Genomic DNA, 26,298 nt, shown 5'->3' on the forward strand with positions numbered 1-26,298 from the left:
TCTCGCCTGGATGTGAGTTGTCGACACTTTAATATTGCCCTTTGATACCTGCGCTTGTGCGTGCTTGTGTTATCGAAGAAGGGGAGGGAAGGCTAGTGCATGGCCTCTGCCCAAGTTGAATCAAAGTATATTTTCCTCATTATTTTATCGCACATTTTAATGAGTCGTTTATAGAGTTCGATTGAGAAGATGGCAGAAATGAGAGGGAGCACGCAGAGAGCATAAGGAGAAAGTGGATGAGGGCAGGAATGTGCAAAAAAAAGGTTAGTGGAAGGAAAGACGGATGAAAGGTGCCTTTCATTAGGCTAATGTTTCTTTGCTCTTTCTTCGCTCTTCCTCACGTCTCAGCTCCTCCCAGCGAGGACGTGAGAGAGAGATGTGAGGAAAAAAATGCAAGGACAGAGGAGCAAAAGCTTCCGATTAATGATATCTTGCCTCTGTAATGTCATTCTTGGGCAATCTCAGTTAGTTGTGACATACTGCTCCCATTTATCCTTATGCGTGACACTTTATTCTAGTAGCTCTAGTAGTTTTAAACTGTGTTAAGTGCATGTAGACAAGGGTCATGTGTGGATGCGTGATATTCATCCATCACAGTGCATCGGATACACCTTTGTTTGCTTGGTTTTACCTACTCCAGAAGCCCCCTCTCTCCTCACTCCTCCATGCACGATTAAAGTATTGGAAGATCCTTCGTGATAGCGGAGGGGATGAGATTTCCGGGTCACGGCGGCAGATCGGACATGAGGCAGCATAAGTTAGCATAATGAAAAGCACTGAGGGAGATCAGGAATGAGGGGAAAGCTGGAGGCAGGAGTAAGGATACTTTGGGGGGAGAGGACTTGGTGTGAGCGAAATGATCCACAGTCAGCAGATAAAAGCAAAAGTGGGAAACAGAGATGGGTATTTGTCAGGTATTTTAAAGTGAAGGGAGACAGTGGACCAGAAAAGAGCCTCTGATCTGACAAGGTTTGGAGAGCCTGTGCTGCTTGGGATGAGTTTGGGGAGGGTTTTTGTTATAAGAGGAAATACAAGGCAAATTCTGTCTGTGTTTTATTCAAAATATTAAATAACTTCTTTTATGTAGTCATTTTTATTCAGGCATTTAATGCATTGATAAACATTAAATGCTTAGTAAACCAAAGACAAGAGGACTGTGATGAGTTGTAGTGAGTAATACTATAGCTCTGTTAGTAACATAAAAAATAATGGTGCTTGGCAACAAAGATGAAAAAATGACTAGAATATAACTAGATATATCTTGACTAGATATGCAGCAAGATATATTAAGATATAAAGTAACTCTTAGTATATCTTGTCTCTTGTCTTCTTTTCCTTTCTCTTTTTCTTTTTTCTCTATTTTTGACATCATAATCTTTGCTCTCATTTCCACACATTTCATAATGAAATGATCTCTTGATCAAGGAGACTTTATCAAATTCATCATTTACTGTATTTTATTTGACTTATGCTCTTTTTTAAAAAAAAAAATAGTTGCATCACTATTTTTAAATAGTACAAAAAATAAACTGTGACATGTATATATAAAAAATATGTTGCAATTATTTTATGTTATTAAAAACCCCCAATATTTTTAGGTTCTGATGTAGTGCTGTGCTTCTGGTGAGTTGGCATTTTCATTGCTAATTAAACCGAGTTCATAAGGTACGCTGTTGCTGGGAGACTTTTCTCAGCTTCAATTTGGGATTTTCTGAGAAACATTTTTAAGACAAAAATAATAATTCCAGCAGAATTATTTTACACGTGTTATTGTCGTCTGCCATTTTTCTTCTTCTTCGCTGGCTAGCTAGTTTCACACCGACTGACTGGTCATACTTTAAAAGGACGGTCTTGATTCTGCACTACGTGCTTCTGTTCAGATTTTCAACAATTCATACCATTTCTGAAATATTCCAATATTTCCTTCGATGAAGTCCCATCGAACTTTGAATGAAGAGCTAGCCTTCTCTTTTACCTGTGGCTTACTGGCGGAGTAGCCCCCTCTTCTTTGTATGTTGAAGGTCATAAGGTCAAGCACAGCACGGGACATTGTGTCCACACACTTTTAAGAGATTGCTTTTTTCTTCTTACAATCTGAGACAGAAAACTGTAAACACTTTAGGTACAGAGTAGCTGTGGTCTCAGATACAGCACACTTATGTGTACATGAGTTTATGAGCCCTTCAGCTTTGTTAGCCAACCTCTTTACCTTCCTCGTTTTACTCTCACCACAGGCAATCTACAGACCAAGTCTGCCAGTAGCGACAGTCTCACTGTGGTTTTTTCAGAAATTGCATACTCTAGATGTGTTTTTCTTTTAAATTATCACTGTCTGTGTATGAGGTTGGCTGCGCAGGTCTCACATTAACGTCATCATTTTATTATGAGCCATTGTGGCTAGCCACTACCTTAGTAATAACAGACGGCTAATGTGACTGTTGGGTAATTGCTAATGGTCGAACAGCTAAACGTGCGCACAGACCAGGTTAACATTCATGACAATTGCTGAACACTTCAGTGTTGTTCAAACAGAAGCTTTACTGCCCTTTTGATACATCTGTCAACTGGAGAAGATAAAGACAGCCATTGGTGATTTCAGTACTGTTGCAATTTAATATCAAATCCAATATTAATTTTTAGTATGACCCTACTCTTCCCTTTCTCACACGATCACTAATATTATTTGTCTTAGTCCTGATTACCGTGTTGATTTCTCAGTAAGTTGATTAATTCTATAAACAACCATTTTCATTGCTTACATTATGATTTTTTTATGTTGGTGATGGTGGTCTTGCTGAACTAACTCATGCCATCCAAAGCTTTCACACATCTTGGCCAGTCACCCACACTTACGGACTGTCAACCTCTTTCTTTCACTACCTCATAGCTTTGCATCAGCACTAAACCCTGCAGGCTGTGCATATGTCTGCAAGCATCGCTCATACTTTCTCAAGAGTCATATCATTTTACCTTTTTGCCTAGTAGATAAAGCATATTCATCCTTCCCTCCATAATCTTGACAAACACCTTCCTTTTCATTTAGAGTGCAGAATAGTTCATAACAATTTTACTTTAATTTCAGTTACTTAGCTGTTTCCTGTCATATCTGTCTCGCTAAGTAGCATGCTCCATTAGAAACCCATAAAACTGACACGAGTAGTATATTAAAACTTCACTTGAAATGCCTTATTTTGAAGCAGCTTTTGGCATAAAATGTTATGAAAGGATTGCAAATTATAGCATTATACAATAATGCATTGTGTGGCACTAAAAGACTGCAAACAGTGTTCATCGTATTGTCTTTTACTGTGCCTTGCCAGTCTAAAAGAAGATGGGAAGAAAAAGAAACAACAGCCTTCAAAGTCCTTTAGAGAATACTACACTTTAGTAATTTTGCTGTGCCTTTGAGTCATAATTGGTGTTAAAAGCTGTTCATAAAGCACATTTGGTATCGATGGTATTTATTAAATTGATTCTGAACAAATCGAGGGGTGCTGAAGAGGATTTATTTTCAATTTCACCTTCTAGGGTTTTTTTGCATAATTGCATCGGGGATATAATTATTCAAATATCTTCATATTCATTCTCAAGGCAAATTTCAAATTAGTTTATTAAGTATCCGCAGATTCTCTGTTTTTTATTAAAATATAGTTGGTTAATGTAATATGGCTATAATGCCTAGACCTGGGGAGCTGGTTGCTAATATTTCTGTACTTTTTTTTTTTGTAAACGCTTATTGGCATAATGGGACAGATATGAGTGTGATGTCAGTCCTTTCCTCCAACCTTCGGCAAGCCTTTGGAAAACATTATTCCAGGTTTCCCAAAGACATCAAATTATTTATTTCTTTAATACAGTTAGAAGTATGCATTTATCCCGGTCTTTCTAAAAGCCTGACTAACTATAGCTATGAACATTGAACTATTTCACCATATGTGGATCGTCCCGTAAAACAGCTGGCAGGTGATCTAGCAGTTGTCGTAGTAACACTAATAGTTAAGTAGTTAGGTGTAGTAATGGTTAAGAGCTAATTGTAATTGACATACTGTATCTATTTATAATTACATATACATGAAATCTATATGTTTACAGCTGCAATAGACTGTGGAAAAATATGAGGAACTGTTGGTGCTATAAGTTATTTATTATTTAAAGCCTATCAAATGAGATCTACATGCAGCATGTTGTCAGAGGATCCAAGATTCATCCCCATCCAGTTTCCTGATATGAGCTGTCATGCTGCTCTCCATCTCCTAAAGTACTTTGATTCCTGATATAGTGCTGAAGTGGCCGTGCTCAGGCCATTTTAAAATACCGTAGTGCTGGCAGGCACCTGTCTCTTGTCTGTAATAGAGCTGAGCAGAAAGGACATTTTTCACTTTACATACAGTGACGACGTGTTCATTCCTCAGATGGCTGCTGTGAAAATGACATTCACGCGTTAACAAAAGCCCACTTCTCCTCGGTTTGGTTTCTCAGGCAGCAGCTCATTTTCTCCTAAGTCCTTATACCAACTAATAACATCCCTAGCCTACACGCTTCCTTGAATGGCCTGCCTCGCACATTCGGCAGCCTTTCATTACAATATGAATTGAGAACGAGGCATGTTGAGATCTGGGGTAGTTAGTGTGGGCGGCTACACATTAAGCACTGGCTCCCCGCAATCAAACCCCAGGTCCATTAGTTCCATTTATCTTCCGAACATTTATACGGTGCCTTGAATTGGGGTCTCGATGCAGGTGAAGCAGTGGGGGGAAAAGGCCTGTCCTGGCTGCTTATGATTAATGCATAAATACGTGAGCTTTATCACAAGTCCAGCACTCTCGGAACCAGAGAATGTCAGCGTAATTAAAGGCGAGTGGCAGACGTAAGAAAAGCGAGGCAGTGTCTATCTGCAGATTGCAGACTGAGCAGGGGCGCACGGGCAGCTTGGTGAAGGTTCCAGCAGCAGCCGTCTATTCATTCCTTAATCACCTCCACCACTCATTAGGGTCTGCTTTTGTTCCAGCCGTCGCCTTTCCCTGCACTGTGCCAGCTGATAAAATATGGCAGGCTCAGAAGAAAGAAGAGCTTGGGGAACCCCATTAAACAGTGACAGAGAAAGGACAGAAATCAGGAGGAAAGGAAAAAAAGGTGATGTTGGAGTGGTGAAGTCAGCCAAGTAAGAAAGAAGAGAGGGCTCAAGGTAGAGAGGGAGCGACAGGAATGTGTGTGACAGAGAGAGGGAACAGTCCAACCTTAGAGATTAGCATTTCCACTTGATCTCCCCTTTAGGACTGATAGAATATAGAAAGTTTAATATCATAACCTCACAGAGTTCAACATATTGGAATGTGACTACCTGACTTGGCCTCTACAGTAATCTCCATAAAACTATGAACTTGAACGCTTTGTAAATGTAGAGTGTCGCTGTGTTCTATTACAGTAACTGGCTATAAACGATTCGGTCACTAAATGTAATAAGGTCTTCCGCTGTATGAAGTCTCTTTCTTATTATTATGATGCCAGGTTAATGTGTTTCATTGAGAGTAAGGTCATCCCGGGTGGACTTGATGGAGCCTTTTGGCTCGAAAAAAGAGGACGAGAAATGGTTCCAACACATTTCTTTTGGCAGCTTTGAACCATGAAATTAATTAATGTGTTAAAATGGCAAAACCAGTGTGTTGGTTGATTACAGCTGGATAGATAGATAGATGCTGTAGTGATGGACATATACTGCAAAAGGCCGGAGGCTCTCATCCTTTCTTTTTATCTTGCTAATATGGAATAGGTGCAGAAGTTTATTGAATATACATAGATATATATGTGGAAACATAGTATATAAGGCAAAAACAGAGTTTTTATTGGCAGTGTGTTTGGGATCGTTGCCATGTCGAAAAATGAAGTTCTTACTTTTTTAAATTTGCATTTATTGTTACATAAGACCTGTTGCAACTGATTTTTATTGCCTTTTCTCCCTGTTGTCCTTCCTTGATAATGGCTTCTTGACAGCCAACCTTCACTGAGATCATTTTTGATGAGGCTTTGGTGAACAGTAGAGTCCTCTGTCAAGTCTTTGCTAGATTCTTTCCTATTGCTTAAGGACATGACTTTCAGATACTGTTCATCTGCTGTAGATATTTTTTAGGCCTCCCACTTTTCCTTTATTTCTCCACATGTCAAGAACACACTGCATACCATATTAAGAAATGCCAAGTTTTCAATAATGGCCTTTTGGGTGTCATTTTTGGAAACCTTATCTGTTAAGGGGCTTTCATTGAATGATTCATAAGTGTTTAGTGGCTTAACGAATAGAAAAAGCATTCCCTTGAAAACAGTCAGGTACAAAGACTGGAGTGACCAATATTCAACAAATATTCAAAGAAAAACCTGTGAAAGGACTCCAGAAAGCTTAAAAAACTATTGCTTAAGCCTATTTAAAATATTTACAAGAAACGCTGGCTCCTTGAGAAAAAAAAAAAACGAGGGCTGGTCTAAGACTTTTGCAGTACTGTATGTGCTCATATATAAAAACATGGTATACTTCCAGCCATGTTCAGACTATATCATCTATTCATGGTAGCAGCAGCAATAATAACAACAAAATAAAACACTGAAGCCCTCTATGAATATTTCCCTCAGCTTCACAGATTATGTTTTTGCTGTGAAATACTTGGTTCCCTGCTGGCAGTGGCAAGCATCCGAGTTCTTTTAAAAATGCACAATGTCTGTAGTTTGAAGTAAGTCTTCCTACAGCCTTGGTGATGTAAAGGAAGCTTGGCTGTCTGTATTTTGAGGGAGCAGTTTATTTTGGGAGATGCAACCTGTTTCATCCCCGCTGAGAAGGGGAACAACAGGGGGTTCTTGTTGTCTGAGTTGTCCATGCAAGTTTTACTGCAAGTGTATGAAGGTAAATCAGGCACCTATGGGTATCAGCAGTCAGGCGGCATTACTGAAGAGACAGGTGGGTGGGTGGGTTTTTTTGTGTTTGTTTTGTAACATTTTTTATGGTTAAGGAGAAATGTTGTGAAAATTAGTAATTATATACTTCAAACATTACAGTTTAGGATAATTAGAATGATTTTAAATGACTAATGAACACAAAAATGACACTAACAATTCCCCAGATTCAAAATCTTAACATCTGAGAGGACAAATCAGCAAATATTTAGCATTTTTGTCAGAACCGTCGGTTGATAAATCTGCAAATAATTTCTGGTTTAGATATTTAGTGGCTGTGTTAGCTGCTATTTAAGATTAAGATTAAAATCATTCATTTTTGGTTGTCAGCATTTTCCCTTTCATACAAAGATTTTCCCAGTCTTTTAATTACATTATCAACTGTAGGTGATTAAACCCCCATATGTTTCCATTCAGTTTTCATAATAGGAAACATTAGTCTTATTCTTTTAAAGCAGCCTGTCACAGTGAAATCACAGTGAAAGACCCGGCCTCTTTGGGATGCTCTTTTTATACCCAGTCATGTCATTGACCTGCTTCCAGTTAACCTAATTAATTGTCTCAGTCTTTTGTTGCCTATGACCTAACTCTTTTCAAACATCTTGTTGGAAACATTAGATATAATAAACCCAATAAAAATATCTAGTATCTAGTTGAAAATTTTAAATGTTAAATAATTTGCAAATGTAATTTTACATAATGTCAACTCTTTAAAAAAAACTTGCTTTATTTCTGTGAGTTTATGTTTTTTGAAGTATGCTGCATGTCTTTCAAATGAGCATATCTTCGCCTTTTTTCCTTGCTTTTCTGCTATTCCCATGTAATTGCATGGGAAGAATTGTTTTAATAAGGAAGAATGGCCGTACAACTGAATAAAATCTCTGTAACACAGACGCCACCTAACTGTGTGTGTCAGAAAGTGAGAAATTTCCCCCAAGTGATTAACATGCCTGCGAGGACCTGTATTACACGTAGGTGACGTTCTGTGCGTGTCGGATTGCTTTCGGCGCAAGCGGATCGGCAAAGTGATTCAGATAATTACGTACATATTTACTAAGCCGCATGAAGTATAACAGTTGTTTTAGTGTCTCCGCCAAATCAATATTTATTTCATCAAAGAACAATTACCTTTTTCCTCACTTGTGTGCTCAATATTAAGTTAAACTGCTTGTTATTCATAAAGCAAACCGAGGAAGTTTGATGGGAAAATGGAACCAAGTCAAAGAGTGTCATAAATTCTCATCAGTTGTACAAAACAAACAACAAAAAAACCAAAACCATATTTGCTGCAGTGCAGTTTATTGCTTTCTCGTGAACGTTTTATTTTGAGAGATATTGCAACCCCTTTGCAGCTATTATGTTTGTGTATAAACCTCTCTGCAAACACAAACGCTGCATCTTACTTAATAAGACAGAGCTGATGAGTCAGTGTTGTGAATGTCAAATTATTTTCCCTAAGCCTCCTTCTTTCTTTGTAGCTTAAAAAGGAGGCAAGAGCTGGATTCTGATGTGATGTACTGAAATTCAGTTTAGGAGGAATTTAAATGAAATGTGTAAAAAAACAAAAAACAAAAAAAACTTTGCATACTATCCTTATTTATTTCTGAACTTGCTCAGTATTATGAGTATTTGGATATTTTGTCCTCTGTCTCCAGAGATGCAGGAGCCTAAACTTCACACCAAAAGATGTTATTCTCTCCCACAGAAAACACAGCTTTCTGCATGAAATGCTTCGGTTATTTATCCATGGGCCATATTCGCACGGTGACCACCTAATGGCTAGTTTGGCATGCCTCACAGGTCGCTTTTCTTTTCTTGCAGTTTGTTCTAACTCTAAAGGGGGCTTGCAGACAGGTGGCAACTAGCAGTAATGTGGCAACCATTCATTCATTCACTTATATGCATAACAGGCAAAACAATCATTAGTCAAGCAAACAGACAAAGAATTTGATTATCCATTTTTCTTATCCATAATGTTACTAAAACACATCATTGATTCACAGCTCTTTAGTTGAGTCTACAAAAGAAATGCCAAAGTAAACACAGATCGACAGGCATTAAATATTATAAGAATTTTTTCACCAACAAGGTGATTACCACAAAGCAATTAGAGGAAAACGTGACATATGTCAACATGGTGTGCAGTAAGTCCTTAAGAAAACTGAGGAAACTGGACAAGTGAAGGAGAAAAGAAGTATTTTTATGTCATGTTATGTCTGTAGGACTTGAATGGTAAGTCTTTTTCCCTTAAGGAATGAAAGAGCATGCCTAAAGAAGTTCAGGCTGTATTGTCATAACAAATATTGACTGTCAAGCTCGTTAGAATTACGCAGACTTTGTTTTTGCCTTTATATGTTATATATTTTTATATCTATGCTTCAATAAAGACTGAAAGACTGACCTTTGGTTGGGAAGCCTAAAAAATCCAAAGGTGCAGGAGGTAAAGAAGGTTCAAAATCAAGCAATAATGGCATGCAATGGCATGCACTTCTGATGGTGTATAATGTATGCATCAGTGTGCAGCTTTCTTCATTTTTATGCCTGATTGAAAAAAGCCCTTATATGTTTTAACAGTGTGTGGTGTATATCTGCACTTTCAGAGAAATGAGGGAAAAAAAATGCTTTTTTCCAGATAATATTCCGGTTGGACCATGAGGAAATGGGGAAAAAGCAGCAGGAAGCTGGAAGCAGAGAGATGAAATGATGCTCTTATCTCAAATCCTTAATAAATCACACCAAACATGATTTAAAAGACGCATAAGGAAAGGTTTACAGAAAGCTTCACTCTCTTTCAAGGTGCAGTACAGCAAATGCAGCGATGCAGAGCAACAAAAAAGATGATATTTTTCATTGTTTCTTCAGCACTCCAATATTATCAGCCTTTTGATATAGTGTACGTTTGACTTCGGTGAGCTGAACTGAAGATTTAACGATCAATATGAAGCACTTGGACCACACTAGACCCACATATTCAGCGATTTCAAAAGCACATTGATTCGAAGGGCATGAACAGTGACCGAAAAAACACAACATCTACCTCCCTGATAAATCAATTTGACTAAAAAAAATGACATTTTACATTTTCAGAGCTGCAGACTGACTGATCTCTCCCCTTACTGTTAACTGTGTTTTTTATCTTAAACCTGTAAATTTGGAAAGCATCTCTTATAAAACCCTTATAGCAGAAATCTCTCTATATCTTTGACTTAATTGTGCACTAACTGAACCAGTGTTCAATCATTAGCAGTATTTTGATCATTTCATAATGTTATATAAAAATGACCAAAATACCCTTTGAATAACACTTGAAACTTGAGAGAGACAATCCAGAGATGAGGAGTAAATCGGTTCAAGGTATTTGTGGAAATTGTTATTTTAGCTCAACATGATGGTATTTACAGTAAAAAAACTTTTTTTAAATTGTCAAGTCATACCTGAGCTCAGTCTGCATCATATTTCTGTGCTTTTTCCCTCCATACCGGCTTAACCTTACTATCGTCATCAAACAGCTGTCACGGTTTACTTCTTCCTTGGCATTTATTCCACCATACTCTTAGCCTTTGCCTGGGTTTTAAATGTCGGTGAGGGCCTGTCAAAGGTACTATGCAGGGAAGATAAAGCATTTTCATGAGGCTACTGGGCAGCAACGGCTTGAACTTGGCAGATAAGTGTGAGCTTTGAATTTATACATTATTCAAAAAATTGACATCTGTGTTCCCAGTGCCAAAGGCTGCACCTTGGGTGAGTTTGAAAAATTATACGTTTGCATGGTGGCAAAGAGTTATGCGTAGTTAAAAACAGCCCTCATGTTTTACCAATCACCTTAGGTGGGGGACAGGGAGCCAGGCCGTTATTTGTAGCCTTATAAAACCCATTTTAAAAAGTGTGATGACTAATCTTGCCGTAATGACAGCACCACCCCTGGAACTTCAGCTCCCAGACACATCTGTGCTCAATTACTGCAAATAATTCAACCAGCAAACAGCATCTTAATAGGTGGGTGGTGGAGTGATGGCAGAAGGAGAAGGCCAGGGAGGAGCAGAGGTTGAAGAGTGAAGTGGAAAAGATGTAGTTTGCAGAAATGGGAGTTTTATTGTATGTGTGAGCAGAGGAGAATCTCAAATATTTCAACTTTCTTTTGCTAAGAGAACTTTATTATTCGTCTTGAAGTAGCAATTGTCGTTCTTGGAGTGTTGGGTGTCTAAAACTCTTCATGCATGCACGAGTGTGATGGACTGCGAGGACAGCAGAAGTTGACTGTACACGTCTAAGTGACAAAGTCATTTTAGCAAACACTTTTATGTGAGTTAACCTGGAGCAATGCATTCAATATGCATTCACTGCATGCCACTGGTGGGAACCAAAAACTATATTAGAAACCACTGAACCTCACATGAAATCAAATGCACTGGGGTTATAAAAATGCTAATATTTATGTGTGTGCAGCAGTCTCTCAGTTTCCTTACAGTGTAAGGAGTGAGGAGTAAAAGTTGATTATGTGTGCACTGGGAAGGATTTTGTGGACTTGTTGGTGTTGTGTGCGGCATTAATCCTTCTGGTTCCTACACACGTTGCAACACGTAATGTCTGTCCGTCTATTTATGTCAATAAGTCTACACTTCAGTCACATCTTGATTGACTGAGGTGACTTTCAGCTTTAATTCAAACCATTTTCAAACATAGTCCCACATTTCAGAGACTTTCACACTGACATCATTTTAATTTTTAAGATTGTTTTTATTACTTGGATGAAAATGCTTTGTAGACAATGACTTGCCGACAGTGAAATTTAGAACCCGTGTACGTCACCGAACACTGCAGCTGACTTCAGTCTTGTAGTCAAAGCTGAAAAGCCTTCTCTGTTGGGTGGAGATTGGGTCATCTTGGCCTTTAAAAAATATCCAGCTTTGTTCCATTGAGAAACTTTTGCAGTTTGCTTTGGGTCGTTATCCACTTGCAGTGTAAAGTGCTGTCAGTGTGATCAGTGTTGCAGATTTAGCTTAGCCTGAGCAGAGGTTATAGCCCTGTACATTTCACAACTTCTCCAGCTACTTCTATCAGCAGTGACTTCATCAATAAACACTCGTGACCTTGTTCCACTGGCAGCCATACCTGCCGTAACATTGTCTCTATCATGCTTGACAGATAATGTAGTATGCTTTGGATTATGATTTCTTTCTTTACGTTGCCATACTTTTCTTTTTATCCCTTTGTCTTGGTAAAAGTTTCTCTTGCTTCATCTATCCAAAAAAACAATATCTCTTTTGTTTTGGTTTTTTTAGCCAAAGGAAGAATTTTTTGTCCCACTTTACTCGTCATCTGTGGTCTTTTAGGTCTGTTGGTCCATGAATTTATAGATCCAGATTATAGATTTGGCTGCTGTCCCTGGGATAGCCTAATGATAGCCTCACTCAGTTGCATTGACACCTTATGACCTCATATTGAAAGCTGCAGTGAACAGTTGCCAAATGCAAGTTTAGCACTTGGAACCAACCTCAGAGATTTTATCTGCACAATTTACCAAGGAATAATGGGGAACAGGGCTCATCTGTCAGTTAATTGTCCAATTAATTTTGAGCTTCTAAAACTGGAAGACTAAAAATGGCTGTAATTCCTAAACAGTTAAAGCAGTACTTCTGTGAAACCCCTTGATTCATAGCTGAAAATCTGCACTTGAAACAGCTTTATTGATTTAAAATCTACTGTGGTGGTGTGCGGACTCAAGATTACCAAAACTGTGTTGTATCCAAATACTTATAGTACAAACTGCATATCATACAAATGAATTGCTCTTTGTATTCATTGATCCTTTTACATGTTATTCATCAAGTTAAAACCTTGGTTGCTTGTTCTTCTCCTAGATCCCTCTCCCCACCAGAGGCAGAAGCCCCCGGCTACCGAACTCTGTTACAAGACTGAAATCAGCAGTCTCATGGACTTCAATTCTCCAGATGCCTCTCTGGACAAAGGTAAGACTCTAATCAGCTGAAATATGTTTCATTTCCTGCACTTGCTTTGCTGTTGAAGCTTTGGTGGATGTGAAAGTTCATATAGATTCACCCAAATACACATATGCAAATATAGTGTATGTACACATACATGCAGCTGGAAATGCATTAAATCCACAAACATGTCAGGTTCAGGGTCTTTAGGATGTGCACGCGAGGATATGTAATGCAGTAAGTGCATCACTTCCTCCCCCGTCTCAGCAGTGTCGCCGTGCATTTGTCAGAAATGAGAGTGTGTATTACTTAAACTACTAAGAACTGATTCCACCATGTTGTTTCAAGTGTACTATATATTAAGCTCTATGTGTTATATTAATAAAAAAGAGATGCTTTTCTAATCACTTAAACAAGGTCAGAAGTTCATAGTGATTATCAGTTATCAGTGCACTTAGAAGCAATTTAGAAAATGATTGTTTTACTTTTTATTAAATGGTTACCCAACTTCAGCTCATGCTTCACCGTCACCACAGTCTCCCCTGTGTGTTTAGTCACTTGTGTCACCGAGAGCCATCTGGAAAAGCAGCCTATTAACTTTAAAGACTGTATTTATTCCCATGACGCTTATCTGACTGGGTGGTCAGACGGGTCCCACATTAGCGTCAGCCGCTCTCCAGACAAACACTTTTAGTAGTTTGTCTGGAGTCCGTCTCCATGTTCCAGCACTTTCATCACATAAGCTTGGAGTCTTTTACAGAAGATCAAAGATGTTAAGTATGGCGCCAGTCCAGAAGTGTGTCTTGACTAGTGTGTCTTGTAAAGTTGCCAGTTCCAGTATGGATCTTTATTGTCATCCAGGCAGCCGCCCAGAGCCTTTATTCATTAGAGCATCCTGCTTAGGGCTTTATTTGGATGCCAGGTCTCTTGTCTCTTCCTAATAGTGTGTGTCAGTGTGGCGATGGTACTGAGTGCACTCACAAATGGTCACACAACAATCATTTTTTGCAGTTTCTTGTGCCTGATTATAACTTTAAGGTACTTTTACTTTTGTATTTCTGTCATTCTTCACTGCATTCATCTGACAGCTTAATAAATTATTAACACCTCAATACTGTAAACATAAAATACATGATAACATATAAACTCTGCTTTTGAAACTCAAGCGAGCAGATATTCTGACAGATTCAGTCATATTTTTAAACCAACACCTTTTATATGTGCGTCACTCTCCCAGAGCATAAAGCAGCTGGTCCCTTAGTTCTATAGACATTTCCTGGGTGCTGTAAATGTGCAGACTCAGGAAAAAGCACGTAGGCACACAAAACCCCTGCAGTGGCCAAGGCCACGTATATCACTACAAGTTTCATCAGAATGAGAACGGGGATCTAAGAGGCTGTGCTATCAGCAAATTCATCTCCGTTCTGCGGTGAGAGAGGGAGACAGGGAAGGAGAGGGAGAGACGAATGTAAGCAGTGAGTGCTGGATCATAATGAAGACAGGTGCTGCTTCGGCACATTAAGTGGCACTGATGTCACCAGCCGGGCGAGGCTTGGTATGTGCGCCACATTAGATAGAAGGTCAATGCGAAGGAGTCAAACAGGGCTTCCAGGGAAAACTGGCTTAAGAGGGAAGGACGGACATGGAAGGGAGAAGTGGAGGATAAAAGAGTTGAAGAGCACTGCAAGGAGAAGGAGAAAGACTAGGTGAGGGATTACATAAGGAAACGTTATTGCAGGGATATTCTGATTAACACGAGAAAATCAACCGGTGAAGCGGGCGGAGAGAGAGAAGAACAAAAGATTAATAAAGTAGGGGAGAATGGGAAGCTGTGTGTGTGGGGGGGGTGACTGTGCAGAGTGGTCTCTGCTGAGCACTTCCATTTTTCTCATGTGCTGACACTTTCCAAAACACCTGCCCCCATCGAAGCCCTCTTACAGCCAGTGGGAGAGTGGCAGCTAAATTGCCTTCAGCAACAATATCCAGGCCTCTCCACTGTAATTTACACACAGCAGAAATAGCTACTCAGAAATGCTTAGACACAATTGTCCAAGAGTAGCTAGGCTTGCCATTTTAATGTGACTCATTTGCATAAGTGCAGTAACTGGACAGAACAATATTATTATGTTACATGCTGTATGCCATGATCACAAGGTCGTGGCCAGTTTTTACATAATCCGGCTAGTATGACCAAAGAAAGGAAGGGAAATGGTAATTTAGACTTATTCCTCTGGACATAATGATTATATCCCTGTAATGGAGTTTTGAGCCGTCCATCCACAGAAATGTGATCTTATGAATCCTAAGAAAATTGTGCCGCAGTTTGCACAGACAACGATCTTGTCTGTGTGCTTGTGTGTCCTCTGGCCTTCCTGTTAAAAGCTACAGAGAGGTTAAAGCTGACGGAGGGAGCAGAGCAGCAGTGAGACTGTCTTCGGTCTTTGTCGCTTTCTACCGGCTTCATTAAAGGAGGCTTCTGAAAAGTAGAACTCAAAGGTCATGAAGTCTAAAAGCTGGATTTCAAAGGGTCTAGATCATACTTGTCTGCTCTGAAGGGCTTTATTTAAGCAGTCTTCAAAGGAAATATTGTTACAGGGAAAAAAACCCCAAATATGCATATCAGTACATGTGGGTGTATGCCTGCATGTGTGCGCCAATGTGTGTGCATGGCTGGCTTGCTTTAACAAACAGTTTAAGAAGGAAATTCAGTAAAACACAAGCTTATATTAGACCATTTACCAATAAAAATCCTGTTTTGTTCTTCTTTCTACATCCCACAGAATCCCGTCAGAGGCAGGCTGTATTTGTTTAACCTGTTTAAATATTTAAATGACTGAACTGTCACCACAAAACAACATAAATTTTGTTGTAAAGCTGTGATGTTTAGTTGTTGCTACTTCAGTTCAGTTCAGACTGAACCCTAGTACAAGAAATCCAGGTTAGCCAAATAAAGCTAATCTCCATTGAGTATGGTTTCTTGGTCTGAATAATGATGTTCTTCTCAATGACCAGCAGGGGGCGACTCCTCTGATTGCGTCCATAGAGAAAATGAATGAGGGGGATAGCTTCAATGTTGATGTTTAAGCTGCCACCATGTAAGAAGTTATCTTAAATAGATTCAAGTTGTCAGGTGAGGCCAGCAAGCTTGGTTAGCAGCTGCAGTCATAAAGTGAATGGGAGCAACACACTGACACATATGTTGGTTACTTAGTGCCAAGCAACGGACTGAATTACTAAACAACTAAACAAATCTGAAGCACAGACTTCTGGGTGGTCTTTACCACTCAACAAGCCATAATATTATAGATAATCCATTAAGAGGTTAAAAAAGGGATCCAACAGGAGCGATTGTGTTGGTGTTAAGTTTCCCCCCCGCCACCCTTCCCTCTAGTCACATCTGCTTTCAGAATCCAAGATGAAAATCTGCGACCGAAGACTTTATAGTGGGGCTTTTGTTGGTTACAGAACATCCATCTGTTTTACTGTCTGAGTAATGTAATAGCTATCCCTAAGACCTTTCTCAAAACATTTTTTAAGATGAGTTTAAAGAGTTCTTAAGAAAAGTGTTCAAGGAGTGTAAATTAAAACCAATTGAGTTAGCTGTGGCGCTACAAAGATGTTGATTTCTGCTCTTGCCAAATAATCAGACCGTTTATTAGTTTAATGTAAAGTATAAGGGCCACAGACAGCTTTTTAATGAGTTTCCAATTCACACTTCAAAACCTTATTTTGCTGTGACACTAAGGAATATTGTGTTTTGATTGATAAGGAAATATGAATTCATTTTAAAATGTGTCAAAAACATAACATGTAGATTGATGAATGGACTGATTCTTGTGTAGCACCTTTCTGCTCTACTTGCTTGAGCAGTCAAAGAGCTTCATACAAACTGCCTGAGTCGCCGACACACGTACTTTTTTTCTCTACACCTTAGTGCTTTCTCTCTAACATCCACACATTCATACTCAATGTATCAGAGAGCAGGTTTTGGTTCAGTATCTTGCCCAAGGATACTTAAGTGTGTAGACTGAAGACTAGAGATCGAACCACCAACCTTCTGATTAGTAGATGACCTGGCTAGATGACTCCTGAGCTACAAACAAACCCAAATAGAAAGAAACTTACTTTGCAGGTTGTCTGTCATCACCTTGAGAAGACACTCAGGTGTGCTGCGCCTTCACCATCTACTCAAACCTCTAATGACCGAATCAAATGGATGTTTTAAAATTTCATTCCAGAATTTAAACACTCTATGCTCTTAATCAGATTATATATTGTCTGACTCCTTCTGAGATGTTTCTCTGTTTGTTTTGCAGTCCTAAAATCCACACCTACACCTCATTAGGATTTGGATTTACACCTTAGCCTAGCACTGTGCCAAGGCGATACTAAATGTGTGTGTGTTTTGTTTAATTTCTAAATTGTACCTTGGATCATGTTTGAACAGCCAGCTGGCCACCTTCAGTCTGTCCTTCAAAACGTAGAAGAAAACAACATAATGAAGAAATAACCCTCTTCTGTTCATCAAACAGCTTTCATATTAAGGGACAGTATGTATAGAAATTACTGTAATTTCTCAACAATTAGAACAATATTCTTTTCAGCTCCTGAAATCAAAGCTGATAGTCAGCACTTTATCCTTTATCTGCAACAGGAAGTTGGTTTGGTCTCCACTTAAAATAACAACAGTTGTGTTGTTCAAGATAATGTGGGCCTAACTCTAGGTAGCTAGCTTAGACACAATAGATCAAGTGCTAAGGTGGAGCCGTTAGGACTTCAAGCAAAAGTTTCAAGTTACAATTTTCCATTTGAATCTCTCTCCCCATTTTCTGTGCTTTGCCTGTGGTTAAAAAAAGAGTAAAAGGTGAGGTGTGTGGAGAAAATTATAGGAGAGAAACAATATTGTCTTGAGCTCACACATTATAAGCACTTATGTTTCTTTGTTACAACCCCTGGGTTACAAATGTATCCAAACATTTGGGCATTTATGGGCAAATTACATAGTTTGTAGATTTTTTAAAGTGAAACCCCAGCATCAAATGGATTTAAAGTGAACATTTAGTCACGTCCACTGAATCACTGTAATGCACTATGAGGCAGGTCAAGAACTGTTGTTAAGAATCATTGATGGCAACTGCTGAGCTGATAGTCCCTCATACTTACGGTAACAACCATGGACTCCTCTACCTGACCCTACTGATTTGTAGGCATATCAGATGGGCTAAAACGTTTCGGCAGCTGAGTCCCCAGTTCCACTTCTTGTGGCCGGACAAATAGAAAAATGCAAGAAATTGTGCCAAAAAAGCCAGTCATACACAAAAACATATGTGCAGCAGGAGACACACATTGATTAGCTTGATTATGTTGTGGATAGTGCTGCAGTGCTGAAACTTTGAGCAGCAGAGAACAGCGCTGCAGCAGTTTTCTGCTGTATGTGAGATCATTTACTCTCTGCAGTGTTTTACAGTGGCTCAGACTGCCGTGACAACTTTATTTCTGAGACATCTCCCTCTATTACTTTTTGTATTACATTCTGCTTAGAACAGTCTTCTCTTTACTTGGTCTTCTTCACAGTTCACTACTACTTTTAACTCCATTAGTTCACACTTTGTGACTTATGGACTGATTTAATCCTGATTTATTTGAAGGTTGTTGAGAAAGACTGCGGAGAGAAGGAAAAGGGAAAGTGAGAATTTATGAGGACATGGAGTCCATTAACACGCGCACTGTGTGTCGTAACAAAGGCCGGTTTGGTGGCCTTAGTTGGCGCCATGTTGCTGACATTACAGATCTATACTTATATACTGTTTGCGCACGCATACTATATGTACACACATACATGAGTTGAAGTTTTTTGCTTGCTTTTCTTTGAGTTATTGTGCCAACCTAATTCACTGCACAGAGACAAAGAGACTGGCTGCTCTAATTATTTTTCATTTAAAGGACTGTGCTCTGAGGTCATCACCTCCAGGCATCCAGGACATAGAAACATGCAGAAAAGCTTGGTTCGCATTAATAATTTCACATAAAATACAGGGAAATCACTTTATCATCAGGCAGTGGAGCAATGTGTATCACAGATAGCTAATTTTCCCCATGTTACTCAGTCCCTGAAGAGTGATTTGATGCTGTCTTAATGTAATGTAAATAGCCAGTGAATGCCAAGTACATTCTTTTAATTAGGAAACCCAACAGAGCTGTTGATTAGCACTTTGTCTTCATAAGTGTCTGAGTTTGAGCTACAGTTGGATCTCTTACTAGTAACCTTATAGTCTTCTAGCATGTCCCAACAAATCTTAAGCAAGAATAGTGTAATAAAAATGATGTATCCAACTTGCATGCCTTTGTTTTATATGGTAAAACCCAATCTAATTGCCAGGTCATTTCACATTTCAAGAACTGCAGAGCAATAATTTCTTTGGTACTGCACTGAGGTCCCCCACCCCCACCCCCCCCGCCCGCACATGTATTTCTTTAAAATTATTGTAGAAATTTTACAGCCAACATCTGTACACGATAAATGACTTTTCTCCAGAGCTGGAAGCTGAGTCATGTCTCATCCGTAGATTCATTACACACTAGGCAGAGGTACATGACTTCCTTTATAGCTACTTTAACTCCAGCTTTCCTCTTCACTGGCATTAAAAGGTATTGGTTACCATCCTGTGGAATGGGATTACGGCTGTACACGAAAAATAAGTTATAGCAAAAAATCAGTGGCTCGATTCCAATTGTGTGGGACAATAAAACTCAGGAGACTTCTTCCCACACATTGCTGAACATCCTTTGTGTGTTATCATGAAGTGAAATCATCCTATTAGCACATGTTCACAGTACAAAGTCTTGTATTTGATCTGGCCTCACAAAAATATAGTGCCTCTATGTGCCCATGTTGTCAATATTTATGCTGATTTAGTTCAGTTGAGTTTATTTTACTTTGTGCTTTATATGTGGATAACATAGGCTTCTGCCATAGATGTTAATTGACTTTGAAATATTTCCAATAGAAATCGGGAGGTGGTATGGTGGTGCGGTATTTAGGAGCCCTGCTCCACACCAGGAAAGTCTGGGGTTCAGATTCAGTCAGTGGGTCCTTTCTGTGTGGAGTTTGGATAGTTTCCCCATAATTCTGAGGCTTCTCTCTGGGTTCTCCTGTCTTTCAGTCCAAAAACATGTATAGCTTAGGTTAAGCGGTGATTCTAAATCAGCCGTAGGTTTAAATGTGAGTGCGAATGGTTGTCTGTCCCTCTGCGTTAGCCCTGCTGTAGGCTGGAGATCTGTCCAGGGTGTACCCAGAGTGACAGCTGGGATAGGCTCCAGCCCTGAATTGAATAAACAGAAGAAAATGGATTGGTGCAATAGACATCTCAGACACTTTTGTGATATTTGCTCTTTGTAGTAAAATGTACACAAACATGTCTGTAAAGTAAGACTTGTGATTTGCTGTTGTTGAGCCCAGAACATACTTCATACTTTACGGATGTCGTATAATAAAGAGCAATTCAGTAGTTATTGTTCTATATTTGTTCACATTTCACGCTGCATTGTTTTGCCATGTTTGATTTTTAATTTGAGCATAAAGTAGCCTTTTAAATTATGGTTTAAGAAGGTTTTTGACAACACACCACGAGGAGGCCAGTAAGAACTCTTACAGTATGTATAAAATGTAAAGGTTTTTAAAATGCATATAAATAAATAATTCATGAGATTAACAGTGAGAAGAGAAATTTTAAATCCTTGATGTAAATTTGACTTTGAATCACCTGATATAATATGAATTTTGTGCAAAGAGTGGCATAGAGAAACTGCTGATTTATTCCTAATTACTACGTGGAATGAAGGAGAAATAACTTCAACATCCTCGTTGTTATTCTCTGATTAGTCTCTGTTCTACTGTTTTGTCTTTTTATGACTAATTCCCTATGTGCGCTTTAATTGTAGGAATTACTTTTATAGTCATCGTCATCATTCTGCTCATTTGAAAAGGTTTTATCTTTTCCTTGCGGAAAGATGAATAAATCTTAATTAATGCATGGGCTTATCAACTTTCTTTAAAATCTCAGCTCCTTCTGTCTAACTACTAGCCCATCAGCGTTTCTTCACTCACCGTCCTGCCTCAAATATCGTGTCACTGCAAGGGTGGTTGGACAAAAAGAAAAGATTACAAATGGCACGCAACTGTGTCTGCTTTAAGTCACAGTGACTTTGTACACATTCCTTGTCAACCAGAATATTAAGAAGAGGCATATAAAATCAATGCAGAAGGCTTTAAAAGACTGCCTTAACAATTCAGTGTAAACACATCCAGTTTATTACATTTTAAAGTGGACTTATGTTTTAATCCAGAAATGACGACAATATCCTGTGAACATCCCACAAATTTGGTGATAAATCCAAACATTATTGTGTTGCCTAAGCTTCTACTTTACGCTGCAGAGCGCGCTTAGTTTGCACTGTTCAAGTTGCTCGACGACCACAAGAAAGAAAACTCACATGTTTTTCTTGTGCAAAAGTTTCCCACAGCAGCGGTGGTTTTAATGGTGCTAAAGATCTTTTATATGATGCTATAAGTGTTATTTTAAAAGCATTAGCTTACTCAAGCCTCGGGCGAGTCAACAGGCCTGGTTTTGTCCGGCTTGCTGGTATTGGATTGCACACAAATTAATACCCACCTGCCTGTAAGACTACACCGTGGCTTGGCTCTTTCCCTCATTGGTGCATCTCTGTGTTAGAATAATGTGGGAAAATCGTAGTCACAGCCCCTTTGAGCTCCTCCTTCCTACCTAGTTAACTATTTGAGCCAAGTGGGAGGAGCCTAATGCACTGTATCATTGAAGTCATGGGAGTAGCCTTGAACAGGTACACTCACAGAGGGGAAAGACAGAGGAATAACACCTGGATTTATTTCCTTGTGTCAACTGAGCCTGACTTTAGGGGATGAAAATTAAAGAATGAGAGGATTTGAGTTTGGGAAGCTGAAGAAACAGTAATTTTAGGATTTGGTCTGTCCTGAAAGTCTCCAGGACGCACGTCAGATCCTGGAGTCCTCTGGTGAACTCCCCTCGGGGGAGGGGATGAAGTCAGACAGGGAGCAAGGAAAGTCTGGTGAGTGAATGGAACAAGTGCAGCAGCCACAGTTGGACTGGAGTATGAAGTGCGTTTCAGTCATTCGAAGGTCTTACACTGAAAAGACAGTGTTTCTTTGTGTTTGTCCTGCTTGACGAAATTTGCCAGATCGCGGGAGATTTGTGTGCTGTTTAACCTGAAAGCACATCGTGCTGACATGTTGTCAGGTGCCATACGTAGTCAGTAACCTGTTTTAGTGTTAAGCCGTTGGGAGACTTTAACCTGAGATGACCTCAGAGCTGCTATTGTTTGAGTTTTGGAACAGACATCCTGTTTTACTTTTCCTAGCCGACTTGCATGGAATAAACTTGAAGAGATTTTATTCAACCTGAAATCAAACGTCTAAAAATATGACAGTGATTCACACTATTATATTCTGGTGGATGGCTCAGAACAGGGTGTGACGGAGGCTTTGCTACTCGCGGATAACTAGATAACAGTCTTGGAAGTTTGGGGAGCTTTACATAACCTTCTTTTCCATGTAAACAAGGCAGTGTGTTGTGTTTCTAATGTAAACGCTGCGGTCTCAGATTCTTAGCTGCCACTTTACTCTGAATACACGTCTTTCATTAACACAGGACATTTTTGCCGCGTCAGCGAGGACGGTTTCTGACAATTTTAACTGAAAAGTATTGAATTACCTTACATCTGAAAAATGCTGCAACTGTGGGAAGAACTATAGATGTTTTCCCCCTCTTGTTTTGCTTCCAAATACCTGCATTGCATATCCATACTGGTAGCTGAGCGGCTTTTCAACCTTGGACTAAAGATATCCCAAGCACAGAGTTAAAAGTTCACATAACAGAACAGATTAGCATCTTGTATATTTTTCAAGCGTGTCATGTAAATCTTCTTAACCTCAAGGTGCGGTTGTGACACAAGAGGTGCATTTAGACTATAAGCAAACACCTGGAGGATATGGAAGGCCGTCTTTGCCCAACCCTTACTATCCCAGGTGTGGTTATGTATTCGCAATTGTGCTCAGTTACTCACCTTTTCGTCTCAAATTTCTCCAGCGTCCCCTGTGATTACCACGTAGGTAATTTGCGGCCGTTTTTTGTAAACTGGAATTGGACAGCATTAGTCATGCAGCCGTTACTACTTGTAACCATAGCAGCAGATTATGTACAGTCATAGCTGTTGATAATTTTTAGGCATTATAGCAGCACAATCTTCTGCTTTTGATCTTCTCGCCACATCAAACCTCTGTTCTTTACCTCTGCCAGCACTCGACGATCCACACCCCCAATCATTGCAGATTACACCGCTCATTTATGTCTCACAGTTGTCACTCAGAGAGAAAACAGTGCTTCAGAGGAGTGACATGATTGATCTTAACCCTGTAGATGGATACTCTCTGTAAAGCAAGCTGTAAAACAGGACAGGCTGTTGCTGTCTGACTAACCTGACACTCAGTAAGGATCAGGTGAGCTCTGTTTGTGTGCTGATGCCTGTATGTGCCTCCAAAGGCTTGCACACGTCCATTTATGCGTTTATGTCAATCAGTGCATTATGCCTGGGAGCCTGCATGTATTTTCAGTCAGCTCATTTTGACAGCGTAATTGTAGCTGATTTCGGTCTGCAGGTGAATGCAGCAAGCGGCTCTGGCATGTACCAGCCAGTTTCTTCCCGTTGTGGCAGACAGATGACAATTTGGAACAAGTTACAGATAATCAGCTGCCTGTTGGAATCAAGTCAGGGATAATGGTAAAGAAAGTATAATAATCATGCGCCTTGGTAAGTCCAATTTGCCACTATCTTAGAGCGAGAGGTAATTTTGTTTTTCAATGAGGCGGTCTGATTGGGGCTTTTATTATCTTGCATTTATTTCTCTATTTGGACACCTTGGTGCCTAATCACATTTACGCCACAGCATAAAAAAAACTGAGCTTAATTTGGCCGCTTGTTTTGTCACTGTCACAAATCAAATTCGTCCCTCTGTTGGGTGCTGTTTTCAGACACTGTCCATTCCTCCACAGCTCATCAAATATACATGGATGGATGACAGAACTTGCTCTCAGTAAGTCACTGAAAAGGTGCCACACATTTGCAGTGACAGTCTTTTCAATCTCGTGGCTTTATTTGCAGAAGCTGTCAGCTGAGGCCCTAGTCAGTTTGAAAACCGAATAAATGTAACTCCATAACCATTAGCTACACATTTCCCTCCCAGTATCTTATCAACTGGGATTGTTTTGGTGGCTCCATATCCTAATTTGGCTACCAAATCATCATTGTCATCATGGCGTGACATTTCTAGATGGCTGTTTTTATTTTTGTCACTTTGTTTGTTTATTGGTGTGTGTGTGTGTGTGTGTTCTGTTGAAATTATAGATTGCTGGCTTTCATCACAATGGCAACCTGATGCAGGTACTCTGACTTTGTGTGTGTATGCGTGTGTGTGTGTGCTTGTAGACTCAACAATTTGATGAAATATCCATGGTGACACAGTGTCTGGCCTCTCACACTGTAAAATGTAATATTGTGTTTAATTAAAAATATTAAATAGGCTGAACTCAATTTTTATCAATTTGTTATTAGAACTCAATTTAAATAAGTTACCAGTACTTTTTATGCAAAAACGCTGATAAACTCCATTTATTTGAGTTGTCTTAACTTAGAAAAACTAAGTAAGCTGGAAGTTTTGCTTCTCAGTGCGGAAGGATGAAAGATGTGTTTTGAAAATGCCACGTGACTACCGTCCTCCTCCCTCTCGGATCAGTCCGCATGTTCACGGTGCATTTTTTATGGAATATGTTGAGCAAACCTGGAGAAGCGTCAGCTCAAGATATTATTGTTGTCTTTGCTGTGGATCTTTACCTGATACACTGACTTGGTGAGTAAATGTTTACTCTTATTCAAACTGATTTGTGGCTTCTCTTAGTTTAGCACCAGGTTTATAATCTTGCTAGCTAGTTAGTGTTAGCCTAAGCGTTGCTGCTGCCGCTGGGCTCATGTTACTTAAAATTAACACCACAGCCTTAAAAACCTTACATAAAACTATGTGGTGAAATTTTCTGTTGATTGTTTGAAATAAATAAGTGAGATAAGAGCCCAGACAAAATTCTTCGGGAGGTGCAGCCCTTAGGGGTGGGGTAGGTGTGGGATGTGGGGGTGGATAACAGAGCTCAAAAACGTGGAAGCACTTTTGCAAATATGTGATATTTTGATAAATTAAGTAGATATTTGAGCATTACACAGCTACATTGTCGCCTGAAAATATCTTAAAAGGTTATTTTGTGACCCAGAAAGGGTAGTCTGGGGAAAAGGAGGATCGCATTTGTCGGCCAGGGTTGTCGGAGCCTGTGCGTGCTTGTAAGCGCGGCAATGGCGGAGGAGCGCCGCTGAAAAACTTATTACTTTTTCTGGGTCACAAAATAAACTTTTAAGATATTTTCAGGCGAGAATGTAGCTGTGTAAATTTCAAATATCTGCTCGATTTATCAAGACATCACATATTTTCATGCTTTGTGGCAGCTTTTGAACATCTGTGGCATCTATTAATGTCAAATCTAGCCTTTATTTAACAACATAAGCAAACTCTATGTTACAATGATTGCACAGCCATTAAGGATCAAATCAGTTTCTGAAAAATGTTCTGTTTTTCTCCCTCTGCTTGCTTCTTACTGTCTTTGAGGCTCGGGACCAGCACTCCTGCTGTTGGACAGAAAGACATCAGTAAGTATTTTGGTTTTCCAATATATTAGCAGCTGTCAGTGACATTTATATTAATCAGGCTGAACTTTAATCATACTTTAGATCAGCCTGTTTTACTTATTGTTTTATTTGTGCTTTGGTTTGGGGAAGTTGTTTCTTTACTGATCTTTTCCTGTCTTCTGTTGTTAGACTTGAGATATGACTGCACTGTGCTGTTGCTGGTGACCACAGTTAATTCTACAAGACATGCTGTGTAGGTAAACAAACAACAACAGTTTGGTCTGCATTTCTTGAAAGATCACATCCCCAAACTTAGTTTAGAGGGTCTACACTGTATATAGTGAAGTCTGCAAGTTTTCTAACAGCAAAATCTGTTTTGTGCCCAAATCATTTTGCACATCATTAGAATGAAAGTTATTGGCCATGTTTGCATAGCCCTTTTTAAAATGATGCTTTCATGACATTATTGTGTGTTGGGTGGTGGTCAGGGCTATCCAGACTGACAATTTGGGACATTGAATGTCACCTCTCCGGTGGGGAGGGAGCCTGAGATCGTCTAAATTGGAGTCTGTTCTATACCAAATACAGAAAAAAATGTTTTAAGAAGGCAATTAAGTTCATGTTCCAAAAAATATGA

At 39.4% G+C, this 26,298-nt stretch overlaps 1 protein-coding gene across 5 annotated transcripts in view; it reads left to right on the plus strand.

The window, feature by feature from the left end:
- The window catches only part of LOC116309699 (kazrin), a 176,980-nt gene that overhangs the window by 114,950 nt on the left and 35,732 nt on the right, over nucleotides 1-26,298 (plus strand). For all 5 annotated transcript variants that reach the window (XM_039604458.1, XM_039604457.1, XM_031726367.2 and 2 more), the window contains one exon: nucleotides 12,801-12,908. In XM_039604458.1, coding sequence (XP_039460392.1) covers nucleotides 12,801-12,908 — 108 coding nt within the window. The remainder of the gene's footprint in view (nucleotides 1-12,800; nucleotides 12,909-26,298) is intronic.

Source organism: Oreochromis aureus, linkage group 20 (genome assembly GCF_013358895.1).
Source record: "Oreochromis aureus strain Israel breed Guangdong linkage group 20, ZZ_aureus, whole genome shotgun sequence".
NCBI classification, from domain to species: Eukaryota; Metazoa; Chordata; class Actinopteri; order Cichliformes; family Cichlidae; genus Oreochromis; species Oreochromis aureus.